This window comes from Emydura macquarii, unplaced genomic scaffold, assembly GCF_026122565.2.
Source record: "Emydura macquarii macquarii isolate MOO-44397 ecotype Brisbane River unplaced genomic scaffold, CSIRO-AGI_Emac_v2 contig_450, whole genome shotgun sequence".
Taxonomy (NCBI): domain Eukaryota; kingdom Metazoa; phylum Chordata; order Testudines; family Chelidae; genus Emydura; species Emydura macquarii.
Genome location: NW_027130587.1, coordinates 16,511,901 through 16,528,983, shown reverse-complemented (window position 1 = coordinate 16,528,983; position 17,083 = coordinate 16,511,901). Strand labels below are relative to the sequence as shown.

The window sequence follows — 17,083 nt, the reverse complement described above, 5'->3', positions numbered from 1 at the left end:
GGAATGGTGGACACTATAGAAGGGATATTCTGGTTCTATGTAGTGGCTAGCTTGTAACCCACAGTGAAAAGGTGTGTAAAATTCAAGTATAAGTGCCTGTACTTCATATTCTAAAATGGCAAAAATATATATGCCCATCATTATGTCGTTAATGGGAGATGTCCTCTGCGTCTGTAAGGGGTGGAGAAGGGTCTAATGGCTGGTGCAGGAGATCTAGGTTTTATTCCCAGCTGTACTGCTGACTTATGTCATCTTGGGGGAAGTCACCTCCCCTTTCTAAAGCAAATGTAAATACCTATTACACGGGGGCGCTGTGGGGCTTCATGCCCACTACACTAGGAAGTATTAAACCATTGTCTTTCTGTCAAAAAAAAAAAAACCAACCAGAAGTGAAACCAAAGAGAAATGTTCCCTCAGTCTCTCCAAAAAGGTTGATGGAATTAAACCATTGCATCCTGTGCTCTAATCTGTCCCCGTAGTGGTAGCAAAGTTTCCAGTTCCCTCTCTCTGAGAAAACATGCACACTTGTCTATGTACATAGTATAAAAAACTTTCTTCTCCTGTTTGTGTTGAACTATGTTTGTTTCTATCTAATTTTTCATAGGTCTCCAGCAACTAAAGGAGAAGCCAAATGAACAGTCAGGACTTTGTAAAGATTCATTTTATAAGAGTGGACTAAAGAACATAGGAAGCATGGACCCTGATGTTCAGCTATGCCACTGTATTGAAAGAACCATCATTGAAATAATTAACATGAGTGTTAATGGCGTTTAGGAAAAACAGAATGAAGTTGTACTACAGCAAGTACAATAATGTACAGTTTCTAATTTGGTAACAACTGCCAAAATGGAATTAGAAATTGGATTGGAACGAGCAGTATTCTTTCACTTGTTGGATTCTACATAAAGTTGTGGACTGATCCTGTCCAAAGAAGAGAATTCTTAAGGAGACCTGCACTGCTTTCCTTTGAAAGCCTTTCTGACTTGAGTGGTGTTCCTAAATGAACCTTCCAGTGGAGTTAAGTTGTGAATTCTCGTTTTACTTGATTTCTGAAGTAAGACAGGAGCATACCTGCAAGGTTTGCATATAACTTACCCTTTGAAAAGCAGCCTGTGAAGTAAGCCTGATGTTTGACTTAGCTTGTTGAGCCTTCCTATCTTGCAGTGGCACATTGGGTAAGAAAAAAATCAGGCAGGAAGACAAGTTGAAAAAGCATTAACCCAGACAGACAGTTGCAACAGTGTCTTGCCAAGCAAGATGCAATAAACTCCCTAAAGAAAATCATGGAGAAGATTGGAAAAGCCGGCCGTAAATTTTCTGCAATTTCACGAAGTCTAAGAGAGACTACAAATCTTCTTACTCACTTTTCAAACCACTGCACAAGGTTTGAGTTGATGAGATCAACCACTCTCAAAATAATAAGGCATTCATTTGCAAATGAGTCAGTTTTTAAAAAAATTGGTCAAACAGGTTTGGGATTACTTTTAAAAAGTCTTGAAATTGGTTTAAAAGTTTCTAAAAATGTTAGTACTGCAAAAACGCATTCTTTTTAAATAACTTTTTTATTTTTATAATGCTGCTCAGATGATATTTAGTATTTTTTAAATATTGCTTAGTTTAACAAAGATGAGAGGCCTAAAGCACTAAATGCAAAAGATCACTTGATTTATCATCAGGATAGGATTTAAAAAAGCAATGGTCTTGAGGCCAAAGTGATTAAAGCTAAATTGCCCTGTGATGAATGGTAGATTTTAGCCATAGCAAAGTGATTCTAAGAAAAGGCTATGGGATGGAGTGATGTATGGTGTAAATGGATCAATCCTGCAATATTTCATGCACCCAGAACTTGAAATAGTGGGTAATTACTGCAAGAAAACTGTATGATGAGGCTTGCATTGCTGAAGGTATATAAGGCACAGTCTTCTGAAGCCATGCACAAACTCTTTTGGTGTAGCAGGATGACATAGTCTCAACTAATGCCATAAATATATGGAAGAAGGTCATTGTTTGAGGTGAGTAGTACTTCTAAGAGGCATTTTGCTATTAAGCTTACCATTCTAAGAGAATATTCTGTTGTATTAAAATGACAGCATCCATGACCTTTCATAAAGAAAAAAAGTAAAATATTCTGCTTGATTAAACCAGTTTTTATTCCCATGAAGAAATGGCCTGATTCTCTTAAGTGTGGTCTTCAATTTTATGTAGCTTATCTATTAAAGGTATCAGATCAGAATGCAGAAAAGCTAATACTGAAGTTGCAAAACAGAATGTACAATATACATTCCAGTATTATTTCCATATTGATTGGTCAAAGCCTGCAATAGCCATGTGTTGATACACTTTTAGTAGGAAGGTGGTGTGCTTTTTGCCATATGTATTGATGTAAAGTATCTAAGTTAAATTTTGTTTTCTTAAGGTTGTAATATTTTATATGCTTATAGTGACATTTTAACGGACACCTACTTATGTATGTGTTTTTAGATAAGTTCATAAACTCGCTTGGATTGATTGCTCAATTCAAATGTAAAATCCTTTTCAAATTGAGTATCAGTTTAAGTAAAGGAACACTTCCCTTTAGGCCTCTGGTGCACAAACTAAATGGGTTTGTAAGAAGCTCAATGGTTTTTAAAGTCAGAACCTTCCCGTATAAATGGCCAAATGGCTGAAAGGTTAGATGTAATTGCAGACTAAAATTTAAAAATGATTGACTTTACTGAGTTCTGTCTCCATTAGGATTATAGGTTTGAGCCCTTTATTTGCAATAAACATAGTTTTCCTCCCAGTTACTTATTCAGTGTTCTGGGTGTGTTTACAAACATTTTAAAAGATATAAAGTTGGAAAGATAAACTAACACCCCTTCTTTCCCTCCTCCCCTCTCCTGTCCCCCTCCAAAAAAAAAAAAAAAAAAAAAAAAAAAAAAACCTTTTCAGGAAAAGATTTACCTAGCACAAAGGCCCACCCCAAGGGAAAAATGGGGAAGAACTGGTGTGTGACTCAGCATTGTCTATCTTTATTTAGGACTCTGCTGAACCAAGTGGAAGATAATTCTGGAACTACAGCTACTTTGCTGAATGTTCCCTGCTGCCATACCCCTATTTTAATGCATAGGACTTTCATCATTTTACTAGTCAATCCAGACAAAGACCCCACCACCACCTTTGAGATTGCACGTGTATTATCTTGAGTGCATGAAATGCCATGTGTTTAAAATGTCACACATACCTCAGATGCAATTCTGCAATGCAATAAGCTAACTTCTACATCACTCCTATAGTCCCATGGCAACCCTGCCAAGCATGTCCCTTTTGATGTGTTGACACTTAAGAACCAGGGTGAAACTAATACCTCACTTGACATAGGATACTAACTAGCCATGAAATGATCAAGACTTCTGGATACCAGTGGAGTGGTCTTGACTTAAAACTAGCATCATTCATGTATCCTTTTCTAGTCTCTGAGTCATCTACTCTCTGCCCAGTTATGAGCTATTAAAAAAAAAAAAAAAAAAAAGTGAATGAAACATCCAGTATTAGTAGTATGTGAATTTTGTAACTGGTGTAGTAGTGTTTGTATGTCGTTGAATCTTTCATCATATAGGCTAACCACTTCAGTTTGCGTGGTTGCTGATGTACCACACAACATATTGGCCAAAATGGGAAAAGAAGACCTCCGCTATCATTAGAGCATGAAGAGGTGGAAGACATGTTACAAAGTCTGTTTAACTAATAACTGCACAGATATGATAGGTGTTAGCATCCTTACTGCTATTCAAATAGTAGTATCAAGATATTGTTTGACCTAGTAAAAAACTGGATGGATTGATTTCAACTATTCTTCCTGAGCACTAGCACTGACTTTATGCCCACCCTTCTCTATCAAACACCCTCTCCCCTTTTTTGTGTGCATATCTGGTTTAGTAACTAAGCTCCATCCTCTGTTGCAGCACCGCCTTGTTGCTTTTGTTTTTTCTGGAGGGGGTGTGCTGAGCTCCCCTACTTACGGTTGAGCTGAAGACAGAAATGTAAAGACTATGCTGTATAAATAACTGAATCAGACAGCCGGAATACTTGGTTGTCTTTTTACATGTTAAATAGGGGAAAACTGTCTGTGTGCTTCTCCCTGTGCAGGAGTTGCACGTGTTGACCTGATTGGTGTAGGGGAAAGTGAATAGTGGGTGAGGGCAGGAGAATCTCAAGCCCTCCACAAACCCCTGAAGTCATAGAAGCAAAGCCGAGTCTGTCTTCCCCAGAGCGGGGTGGCTGTCCCTGCACCCTCCTACCGCCACTGCCTGACGGGATAAGACCCTGCGACCTGCCCCCCTGCCCCAAGGGTGTGAGGCCAGCAGGCTGGCGATGGATGAATGCCGCCCGATGGGGTGGGGGAGCACAGCCCTGCTCTGCCCGGTCCTGTTCCGTGCCGGTGGGGGCCCGGCCACAGGCTGTGCCCACCTCGCCATGACCTTGCAAGGCCCAGGCTGCCCGGGGTCATGAAGGCAGGTCCTGGAGCTGGAGTGAGCCCGCCGTGCGCGCAGGACCCAGCGCTGTGTGAGGTGACGACTCCCGGGGCCAAACGGGGTCAGGCCCAGCACGTCGCCGGCAGGCACCGTCGTCCTAGGGCGCCGTCCCGTCAGCGGGCCTGATGATGGCGCCTCAGGGCAACAGTGCGAGCCCCTCCTCTGGGAAAAGGGGGCCAGGGCCCGCCGCCAGCCCTGAGGGTGCGGGCAGCAGTTGCGCAGAGCGCGGCAGCCCCGGCGCTTGGTTCCCTAGGCAACTAAGGGACCTTGGGCACCAATACAGGCCTCAGTGATTGGCTCCAGCAGCGAGGGGCGGAGGCGGGAGCGCTTTTGGACAGCGAGGCCGCTGATTGGCTGCGGTGGGGGCGCCTTCCCGTCAGCTGCGATTGGTGGGGCGGGCTAGGCTCGAGAGAAGCTGAAGGGCGCGTGGGGATGGGGAATGCATCGCCCCTCACTCTCTGAGGTAACCGGTCCCGGTCGCCGTGTAGCTTCCCGCCACAGCCCAGGCACGGGCCGGGAGGCGGGGCCAGCTGCTGGCGAGTGGCGGAGGATTCAAAATGGAGGCGGGGAGCGGCTGTTGGGAGACTGGCCCCCTTTCGCTGAGGGGCGTCACGGGGATTTCCCCTCCCCCTGGCCTGGGAGAGCTCCTGGCCCTGGGACCTTAGGGGTGGACGGGGTGAGTGGGCCGTATATGGCGTCCCTGCAGTATTCCCTCCCCACCCAGCGCCGCTCAGGGCAGCGGGGGAGCCCCCTGGGGTACCCCAGCTCTGGGTGGGGGTGTACGGAAGGCCCCTGGGGATATCTCCCCTCAGCTCTGGGTAGGGAATGGGGGGCGAGCCCTGTAGTCTTCATCTTTCTGGGGTGAGGCGAGTGTAGGAGGGAACCTCTGCGAGCCCCATCCCCCACCTCTGCCCACTTGCCCTTTTCTGAGGGCGGGGAAAGTGAGTGGCGTGGATAAGAAAACAAAATAGAAAAGCACCCAGACGTGTTCCTGTTAACCCTCTGGTCCCCCCGGCAGCTGCAGCATGGGGGCACGCAGTTCGTATGTTACAGACAAAACATTTGACAGGGTGTCAATATCAATACACTTTTTTTAATTATTTGGAAATAGCAAAAACAAAAATATCAATGGAGATGGGGAGGCTACATGAGCGGGGACCAGCGACCTGCTAGGCTCATTCCTCTTTCTGCATCCCTATCCCTGCAGTCTTTGTCTGTGAACTCCTCTACCTAATAGCTTTTCAGTGAGGGACTGTGTTTTCTTTCATGAAGAAAGTTTAGCAAATTTTGGGCATGATAAAAATAATCCTCGTTGCTTAAGAGGGATCCACTGCTTTTCTCAGTATATCTGAGGGAAAGCTTCAACACTTGGGAGAGGAGACTATTCTTTTTTGAGGGGGCAAGGGTAGGTTTTATCTTGAGGGGTAACGTTCCTCTTTTCTTGTAGGAAGGTTCTTTCCTCTGAGCGTGTATGATAGGGCTGTCTCCTACAGTCATGATGATGGTCTTTTGATGGTGGTCCACTGGGACTGAGGCCTTCAGTTAGGGAATTAATCAATGAAAGGGATATTGGTAAATTTGGCCCCACATTTTAACTTTGTAAAAAGAGGCTTTTTGTATAGCCTAAGACCTATGAGAATTGTTTCCTCAATCTTTAAAAAAAAAAAAAAAGGCAAACAGTTATTTTTAAACAAGCTACCCTATATTTCTCCTTAGTGTTTGAAATCTAAATCATTGTCCAAAGTGGGAGAAGTGCAAAAAGTTAATACTGTGTAAATTGTGACAAGTAAATGAAAATTATATTCTTCTCTTTTAATAATTACATTATTAGTAATATAGATAAATGTTTATTTAAAACATTTGATTTTTAAATGTAGTGTCCCTTTTAATGTTTATAAATTTCTCTAAAGATGGAAAAGCTTATCTGCAACCATTCTTTTCAGCCCTATCACCACAGGATGCACTGTCTTGGGGTTCAAGCTAACCAGAGTAGTTTTGTAAAACTGAGGAATTGATTGCTTGTAATTATGAGAGATCCCAGAGTGCTTTTCACAGGATTTGGGGTGCTAATCCAATATCCTGGCCAAAGTCCAGTTTGAGTGGCTACATTCCAAAAGGTAATACATGTAGTATGTTAGTAATTATTATTATATCCCTTACATAACTGAAAAGTCATCAGACAGTAATAACTTGCTGTCATTACTAAGATGGGCTAACTTTGAACTGGTGACCTATAGGTGTAAAGCCTTATACCCCACCATAGCCAATATCCTGAACCACCTAGTCCCCAAACGGTTTATACTCAGTTTTATCTGGTGCCTTATGTTGTTTGCAGATTTCTGATAGCTGCTGAGGTAGAATTGATTTGTCAACATTTTTGTTTTTATTGCAGACATAAATCTCAAATAAATAAGGGTGGAAAAAACCCTGACAATGTCTTCAGTGGTGTCAGAATATACTATTGGCGGGGTGAAGATTGTCTTCCCATGCAAGGCTTACCCTTCGCAGCTTGCTATGATGAATGCAGTAAGTAGACTTGACATTAAAATCTATTGATTTAATAACTTATGTAGTGCTATAATTTTGAACCTGTAGTAAATCAAAAGTTTAGAATGGAATTCAGATATGCATTCAGAACCTCCAGTATCTCCAGGGTTCCCTTTACAGTACAAGCAACGACATGCTGTATTTGCACATATGTGGTGTAGAGCTGTTATATTTTTGGATTATTAGAGTGAATACATACTCCTTCTGAACTTTTATACTAAATATCTTTTATATTAAATATCTTTGTTAAATAGGCGTGCACATGATGCATGCCTATTTAACTAGATATTGTGTATTAAAAAGGTTCTATGATATTACAAATACAGAAGGGGAAGGCTTCAGCAAAATACCTGCCATCTTTTGATCGAAAGATACAGTATCAACCCAGAAGTTTTCTACACTACCAACACAGGAAGTTTTCTTGGGCCTCGTCTACACTAAAAAGTTAGGTTGACCCAGCTATGTGAAAAATCAATATTCCTGAGTGACATAGTTAAGATGACCTAACCCCGGTGTAGAAAATGCTATGTTGACAGAAGAATTCTTCCGTTGACCTAGCTACTGCCTCTCCGGGAGGTGGATTACCTATGCCAGGGTAGTCAATTATTTTTGTCAATGTCCAGATTTCTTGGTCAAGGTCCAGAGTCCATAGAAAATAAAAAAAACCCCACCCCAATAATAAGTAAATAAATTAAGTAAATAAAAATTTCAGGGTCTGTTCAAACGCATATGGTAGATTGGATTTGGCCAGTGGTCCACCTGTTGACTACCCCTGACTTACGCCAATGGGAGAACCCCTCCCATCAGCACAGGTAGTGTCTACATTGAAGTGCTACAGCAGTGCTGCTGTGCCGCTGCAGTATTTTAAGTGTAGACAAGCCCTGATCAGGTGTTGCTGCTATATTGCTAGATAGTTGGCAATCTTGTCTGAATCACTACTGAATCCCTGTCCCAGTGTAGTGCTGCTGTGGATGTCCGTAGTTGAGAGAAAACCAAGGCCGAAGGATCACGTGTGGTGTGATATTTTTTCAAGAGTACAATTTCTGAGGACCTCATCAAATTCCATTTAGGAAATTACTTCAGCCCATCTTTAAAAAAATTTCCCTGTGGTTTCAGCTGGAGATGTTCTTCACTTTCTTTCTTAGTTACTGCCATGTTGCTGACAGCGGTTTACTGCACTTTGCTGGTGGGAGTGTGATAAATACATATACTCCTTCCCCTCCCAAAGAGATGACATGAAAATTTACTTGTTAATTCTTCTGAGCTGTTAACTTTTTTTTTTCCTTACAGATTGTTAAGGGATTAAATTCCAGGCAACATTGTTTGTTGGAGAGCCCCACAGGAAGTGGTAAAAGTTTGGCATTACTATGTTCTGCATTGTCGTGGCAGCAGTCTCTGCATGGTAAGTTATCTCAAAATGCTCATATGCCCAGTTTCCATTAGCAAGGGTTGTCTGCATTAATAAATAAATAAATAAACTAGATCTGTGGACAACCTCAGAAATCTGGTTTCAGGAATGGATCCAAATCTCCTTGTCAGTCCTTAGGCCAGTGGGTTATGCCAGCCTTATGGACAGTCAAGATAGTCGTCCTAATCGATGTAATTTTCATGTTAAAATGGATCTGGGCTTTAAATGTTATATTAAGGTGGCAATTTGAATATCAGGATATCTAAAGAAAATGTTATTGGTTATCTGAAATTATATGACATTTTGAACTGGAAAATGTGTGTTTTCCAGTTCTGTAAATTATTGTAATTATTTTTGACTATTAATTTTTGAGTTTTGATAGTATGCTTAGTCTATATAATATATAGAGGAAGACAGAATCCCTGGCTAAAAGGCTTATAAGTTAAGTAAAATAGACGGTACAGATCACACCCATAATATACTAATGGACCAGATAAAAATGCAAGCCCAAAGTAGTACATAGTAATATTAATAAGTCTCCCTCTGATTACAGTTTGAAAGATTTTTGTGCTGCCATCACTGGGGAAAACTGAGTTTGCATATGTTTTCTTTATGAATGGAGACAGTGTTCTAATTTCTGTCTCAAAACCTGCTAAATTGGGTAGTTTTTCTTATATTACAATACAACCTAATATACTATGGTTCAGTATGGCTGGTATACCCCTTCAGAGGAACTGTGATGCATCTTATTTATTATATATGTGTGTCTTTCCCTTTCCTGTATTATGTTCATTCTCTTGGTTAAGATTGTGGTTAGTCATAACGCAAAGAGCCAGATGACTGGCGGATAGTTAATGTGATGCCAGTTTTTAAAAAAGGTTTCAGAAGCAGTCCCAGCAATTACTGACCAGTAAGCCTAACTTCAGTATCAGGCAAATTGGTTGAAACTATAGTAAAGAACAGACACATGGATGAATATGATTTGTTGGGAAAGAGTCAACATGGTTTTTGTAAAGGGAAATCAGGCCTCACCAATCTCCTGGAATTCTTTGAGGGGATCAACAAGCATGCGGACAAGCATGATCCAGTGGATATAGTGTACTTAGATTTTCAGAAAGCCTTTGACAAGGTTCCTCACCAAAGGCTCTTAAGCAAAGTAAATGGTCATGGGATAAGAGGAAAGGTCCTCTCCTGGATAAGTAACTTGTTAAAAGATAGGAAACAAAGGGTAGGAATAAATGGTCAGTTTTTGGAATGGAGAGGTAAATAGTGGTGTCCCCCACAGGATCTGTACTGGGACCAGTACTGTTCAACATATTAATAAATGATCTGGAAAAATGGGTAAACGGTGAGGTGGCAACATTTGCAGATGGTACAAAAATACTCAAGATAGTTAAGTCCAAAGCAGACTGCAAAAAGTTACCAAGGAATCTCACAAAACTGGGTAACAGCAACAAAATGGCAGATGAAATTCAATGTTGATAAATGCAAAGTAATGCACATTGGAAAATATAATCCCAACTATACATACAAAATGATGGGATCTAAATTAGCTGTTACCGCTGAAGAAAGAGATCTTGGAGTCATTGTGGATAGTTCTTCGAGTGCTTGCTCATGTCCGTTCCACCTCAGGTGTGTGTGCGCCACATGCACCAGTGTCAGAGATTTTCCCTCAGTGGTATCCATAGAATGTTCCAGCACCGTCACCGGTGGGAAGGAATTTAGAGGGAGGCGGGGCCGGGAGCGCCGCTTATATATATGCGTCTGACCCCAGGGGGTGCTAGAGCCAGCCCTACAGATATTACTGAGGGAAAAATCTCCGGCACCGATGCATGTGGCGCACACACACCTTACATGGAATGGACATGAGCAACATATCTAAAAAAATAACAGTTACGAAAGGTCAATAACTATTCTTTTTCTGAAAACATCGACTCAGTGTGCAGTGGCAGTAAAAAACCTAACAGAATGTTGGGAATCATTAGGAAAGGGATAGATAATGAGAGAAAATATCGTATTGTCTCTTTATAAATCCCTGGTATGCCCACATCTTGAATATGGCGTGCAGATCTGGTCGCCCCATCTCAAAAAAGGTATATTGGAATTGGAAAAGGTACAGAAAAGGGGCAACTAAAATGGTTAGAGGTATGGAAAAAGCTTCCATATGAGGAGAGATTGATAAGACTGGGTTTTTTCCGTTTGGAAAAGAGATGACTCAGGAAGGATATGACAGAGGTCTATAAAATCATGACTGGTGTGGAGAAAGTAAATAAGGAAGTGTTATTTAATCCTTCTCATAACACAAAACTAGGGATCACCAAATGAAATTAATGGGCAGCAGGTTTAAAACGAAGAAAAGAAAGTATTTCCTTACACAACACACAGTCACCCTGTGGCACTCCTTGCCAGAGGATGTTATGAAGGCCAAAGCTATAATGGGATTCAAAAAAGAACTAAATAAGTTCATGGAGGATAGGTCCATCAATAGCTATTAGCCAGCATAGGCAGGGATTGCTGTTTGCCAGAGTCTGGGAATGGGTGATGGGATGGATCACTTGATGATTATCTGTTCTGTTCATTCCCTCTGAAGCACCTGGCATTGTCCACTGTTGGAAAACAGGGTACTGGACTAGATGGACCATTGATCTGATGCAGTATGGCTGTTCTTATGTACTTCTTTTTTGGTAGCAATGTTTAAGGTTTCTGTAAATGACTCCATACACCTCTTTTGTAAAGGTGTGCAACTGTTGTGGACCCAGTGATGAGAAGCTGGAACCCTGACAAAACCTACTGTTACCTAGTTATTCTTACAGCATGGAGTGAGCCTACTTCTGAAGTATGGTTCTGTAGCTATGCTTTTTTAACGGAAGATCAGTGACCTTCTCCTGTCCTGTTTTTAGAGAAGCCACTGGATGAGTTCTCATGTGAAAAGGAATGCAAAAGACCAGAGACTTCATTGCCATGTCACTGTAGATGCCATTCCCAGGCTATGACTAATGATACAAGTGCAGATGTGAACCAAGGTGCTTCTTGTTCTTTCACTAATTGCAAAGCAGCAACTTCCATAAAAAGGGAAACACTATCAACAGACAAAGGTAACTTTTAAATAACTTCCTCTTTTTGTCGAGGTGGACAGCTTGTATGGGTATCCAAGTTGTGGTTTCTCAATTGGCCTATGATTGCCAATGCCACACAGGCCCACAACTTAATCAAGAATGCTAACTTGAGCATGGCCGTCATGCTTTCACCCTCCACCTTTTTTCTGGGTCAGTAATGGCTCCTGGCTTTAAAGTTCCCCTTCCTTCAAATGTCCAAATCAAAGATATGTCATAGGATACCAGGGGCGCTGGAACTAGGAATGCTGGGAGTGCGGCAGCCCACCCTGGTTTGAAGCAGCTTCCATCATATATAGGGTTTACAGTTTTGTTCAATGGCTTTCAGCACCCCCACTGTAAACATTGTTCCAACTGCACTGAGGATACCCCTGTAGGTGAGCGTGTTTATGGTCTCTTATGCTCAGTAGTGGCTGCAAGTGTTCTCCTGCATTGCTTCTTACTAGTTTGAATTTCAGGAGCCGGTCTCTAGCACTGCACTAGTTAGTCCAGCCTAACAAAAGAAACCTCGACTCAGAAACTAGTACCTTACTGGTTTTATTAGCTCTTAAATATTGTTTTCCAGAATTTGGAATGCAGGAGTAAATACAGGGAACACCCTCATTTGATGCCTCCTCTCCTTTTCCCTATGTGATTCACAGGACAATCAGTTCTGGAAATTTCAGTGGAGGAGTACTATTGTGCTTCTGCACTGAAGTGTTTTACCCATGGAACTTGCTAATGAGTGTAAGTACATCCAAGTGATTCTTGCCAGTTTTTCTCAGCAGCAAGTACCAGGGTCAGTGTATAATACATGCTACATTTTTTCTTTTGGTCCTAGTCTTTGGTGCAAAAGGCAGCTTTAAATTGCACTTCTTCCTGAAAGTGTCTTGCCCATTGTTGTAAGAGGAAGTACCTAAGATAGTTTTAACTGAAAGAGTGACGGGCGGGAGGGAGAAGGAGCATTTTTCTCATTTTGTTTACTTTATGCATTTGACAGCACTTTTGTATGATCAGTTGGCAGCATTTTTCTGGTGTAGGCATTTTTTCCTGTTATTTGTGTGGACTTTCACTTTGCAACAGGGAATAGAAGAGCATTGAGAAAATATGAAAAAGTGATTTATAAAATCATAACAAATTGTCAGGGGACTAGAGTAGGTGTAGTACCTAAAAATACTGTCCTTTCCCCCTCCCTCTTTCCAGTAATTGACTAGATTTCAAGTTGGTAGTATCCCTTTAAATAATAATAATAAAAACCCGACTGACACAAATGAGAGATTTGTTGAAGTCAGGTTGCTGTCCTGGCTTCTCATAATTTCTGTGCCAACTATTATGGACTAACAAAATCTATACTTAGTAGCTTGTTAGACTGCATCATTGTAAATCAGGTTATGGAGGAAACAGATTTATCAATTAATTAAAAGATCAGTGTGATTTTTCTGTAATTCTATATTTCCGTGATTGTATTGAAGGTTGTTTTTTCTACTGCAGTCTAATCTTTCCTCCTGCCTAATTCTGCAATGAAGCCACATTCCTCTGTTGCTGATGACAATCTGTGACCATTTCAATGATCCAGAAATGTCTACTGATATTATTGTCCACTTTGAGTCTAACCTGTTTTTTAAATTTCTCCTTTTCTGAATAAGTTTAATGACTGGAAATGTTATTTACATTTATTTAATACACTTTTAATAATAATAAATACTCCTGTTACAGAACATAATGGAAAAATCACATTGTCTTCAAAATTATCTGCAAAGAAATGGGCATCTTTACATGAAGACGAAGATGATGATTTTCAGGTAGACCGGAAAAGGATACGTTCATTAGAAACTGATCAGCAGGTGAGGCAAAGTTTATTGGCAGTAAAATAATGCAGTCATAGCTGAACAAGGTCGTCAAATATCAATCAACATTTCAATGCAAGAAGTAGAGATTAGTTGGTCATGTCACAGCCATAAATTAGATTCACTTTTTTTCTTCATTTTTACTATTACTTGTTACAAAGAAGTCCATTGTTGCATTTGATTTTCACAGTAACTTGTCATGGAGATAAATTACTTGGTGCATGCTAGTACATGGAGAATTTAAACACTCTAGATGCCTGAAGCCTGTTTGTTACATTCTTAATATTGATATTACAAGAGTCTTAATATTTTTTATATTACTGAGGTGTATGCTAATCATTACTGTATTGTGTTTTAATATTATTGCATCAGAATTATTTTTAACTTTTTTGAAGAGTAATTACCTATGAATTGAATTTGTTTCCTTGCCATTCCTATTATGGATGTTTCTACTGTATGTCTATGGTAATTATAGTTTTATCAATACATATAATAATGGGAAATAATACAAGACATTCAGTAGATGAGACCTAATCACTGATATTTATATGTCATTAATTACTAAACAAAAACTAAGTGTAGCTGTGGAGGATTCTAATTCTTTTTATTTCATATACTATTGATTTTTCAGCTGGAAATTTCAGCAGTAGATCCAGCTGCTGTATTTATGAATTACATAATACCTTTTTGCCTATTGGTTTCCAAAGTTTTTGGCATTTTAGGATGTGTTGGACGCTCCCTCGTATCTCACCATTCTCTTCAGCAGTCATTTCTTCCTTTGCCATAGATGACTTTTTAGTCATAGAAACTTGTAATAATTTATGTAGTAATTTTCAGTAACTTTCATTTGCAACACTACCTGCTCTTCTTGGCCCCCATCCTGCATTGGAATCTGCTAATACAGGTACCTAAATCCAGAGGCCCATTGAAATCCGTAGGATTTAGGATCTGCATCTCTTTGTAAGATTGAGGCCTAATTCTGCAAGAAATGCAAACAGATTCAAATAGAAACTGGACACATCTTTGAAACTAGATGTCAGTTTTGCTTACCAAAGTCTTTGTGTGACTGGCGCGTCTGTAGCGGGGAAGATGGTGGTGGTGGTATAGTGTTATTTCACTAACTGTTTTGTAAAAGGAAGGCTCAATAAAATGTCATTCCAAGATGATAGAAATTGTTCATATTTGTTTATTGCTTTAGTTTGCAAAATAAAATGATTTTAAAAAAAGAAATTATTAAATTGTATATATATGTCTTGATACCCAAGATGTACAAATGTTATAGTAACTTAAATTATTAATTTTTGGTTTGCTTATATTAGATGTGGTTAAACTGATGGGTATTAACAATGCACTGAGTTTCTGAAACAAGCACAGAGTGAAGAAAAAATTAAAATTATTACTGTAACATTTGGCCATTTAATTAGTTTAAGTCTCTAATTTAATGCTACACTTTAGTCTGTTGTCCTTGTTGAGTGTTGCATGTTTTCCTAACAGGTAAGAAAGCGTCATTGTTTTGCAAAAGGAGTGCAGCTTGTTGATGCTCTAGAAGTTTATCGACAACGAAGAAAAGGAGAACTGATTATTCACTCGGAAAAAATTACTGCTTTCTCTCCAAAAACAGTAAGTAGCATGGGTCTTGTAGGACATTTTTTAGTTCAAGAGAGAGAGAAATTTTGTTGTTATAAAGAAATTGTGCATGAAAGGTCAGTTTATAAAATGATTTCCAGAAAGCAGTATGCCTACTGCTGCGTCAGAATCTAATACCTTGAAGTGATTTTGCTGACACATTCCGTGATATAGTCTAGAAAGAACTGGAGGGGAAAGCCTTTCTGGTAAGAGTCTGCAACTGTGGGATGCCCTTTCCTCTCACTGTTAGTCTGAGTACTTCTGTGGAATCTTTTTGGGCAGGGCTGAAGGCTTTTTTGTCTCCCTTTTTGTTTGTATGATGGAGGTAGGATGTTGCTGTCTTGATTCTTCAGAAGGAATTCTAATGAAGAATTCTAATAGATTACTGGGGCATGATTTCCCTTTACAAAAGTCATGTGGATTCTTCCCCAACAAATCATGTTCATCTGTGTATCTGATAATTGTTCTGTTTTGTTTTGTGAAGGGGCACAGGGCCTAAAAAGTTAAAACTGATCACTATTTTCTAATATTATTACAAATTTACACTCTTAATTGGATACAGGGTTAGCTTGAATATTGCCTTCTGATATGGTGCATTCATTGCCCTGTAACTTGGAAGATTAGAAATTTTACTTATACACAGGTGTACGATAGCTTGTTTTGCTGTGATGCATGCCACCTGTAAAGAGCAAGAATGAACCCTCTGTGTAATCCTAAATATAAATTTTGGTAATAATAATATTTGAATAAATTTGAATTCCACTAAACAGTTTTTGGTTGTGACATCACAGAGATGCACGTTTTATTTACTTGTAGGTTTATATCACTATAATAGGCCACTAAGGAACTCTCACATACAGACTTCTGTGTCTTCATAGCACTCTTCGCAGGTTTAGCTTTTTGGAATTAGAGCCATAGTCCATTCCTAGAAAGGTTTCACTGATCCTTTTTCTAGGAGGGGAATAAACAGAATATGTAATACTCATCATATGAATGAGTGCTTTTACTTCTTTGTACCAAGTTACTGACCTCAGAACTGTCACACTGACAACTTAAGAAACATGTATTGATTTTTCAGTTGTAAGTATCTAACTGAGTACCAGTGACTGCACATTGAAACTGTTTCTGTGTTTAGTATGTACTGCTTCAGTAGAGTGGGTATGATGGAAAATCAATGGCAATATCTTCAGTAGAACTGCTTCACAGGTAGCGCCTAAATATGGGTAAACGATGTCTTTTCAGGTCTAGAATAGCTGGATTTCTGTTCAAGATTTTTTATTGAAACAAACCCTCACTTGTATGAAAACCTTTGAGAAAGTCAAGTTTCTGATGTCCCCGATACCTTTCTAAAATCTGTTTACTTGTATTATGTTTCTGTATCCAAATTATAAAACTTTAGTGCAAGACAAATTTTTTGTGATGTATACAATCAAGCAAACACACGCCACCAATAAATAAAAGTATTAATTAACTAGATAGTTAAATGTGATAAAACATTTAAATAATCTTTTTTTTTTAAATAATTGGGCCAAGATTTTTAAAAAATGATTGATAATTTTGGGTGCCTCAATTTTTGGACACCCAGCTTCATGCCATAAGGAATTCTGATTTCTCCTTCCCTCCCACGCACCCAAGAGAGTGAGTACTTGCACTTTCTGAAAATCAGGCCAATTAAAGTGGTCTCTTACTGGAAAGTAATAATTGAATTAGAAAAACTAGTCACATTTGAAAATCTTGGCCTTATTTACTATATAAAGTAAAGCAGTGAAGGGGATTATGTGTTTGCAGTGCTATATTGTTTCTCATTTACATCATAGTTCAGTTTTAAAATAATTTATGAAAAAAGTTATTTAACTGGATAAGTAATTTATTATTAACTAAAGTGCAATGGCTTGCAAAGTGCAAATTGTTTCCATCCAAGTTGTAGATTTATTGAATAATTTAAAATCTTTCCACTAAACATAATGGGCCAAATTCTCTATTGGAGCTACATCAGCAGAGAATCTGGCCTAATAAGTCAGCCAATAAACACTGAGTTATATGTGACTA

At 39.6% G+C, this 17,083-nt stretch overlaps 1 protein-coding gene across 1 annotated transcript in view; it reads left to right on the top strand.

Annotated features, from left to right (window-relative positions):
* The first annotated feature begins 4,927 nt into the window (after positions 1 to 4,927).
* BRIP1 (BRCA1 interacting helicase 1) overlaps positions 4,928 to 17,083 on the top strand; it is a 111,070-nt gene continuing 98,914 nt past the window's right edge. Inside the window, exons 1-7 of the mRNA XM_067538146.1 lie at positions 4,928 to 4,977; positions 6,458 to 6,631; positions 6,907 to 7,040; positions 8,352 to 8,463; positions 11,370 to 11,564; positions 13,278 to 13,405; positions 14,903 to 15,028. Of these exons, the coding sequence (XP_067394247.1) occupies positions 6,948 to 7,040; positions 8,352 to 8,463; positions 11,370 to 11,564; positions 13,278 to 13,405; positions 14,903 to 15,028 (654 nt within the window). The 5' untranslated portion in view covers positions 4,928 to 4,977; positions 6,458 to 6,631; positions 6,907 to 6,947. The remainder of the gene's footprint in view (positions 4,978 to 6,457; positions 6,632 to 6,906; positions 7,041 to 8,351; positions 8,464 to 11,369; positions 11,565 to 13,277; positions 13,406 to 14,902; positions 15,029 to 17,083) is intronic.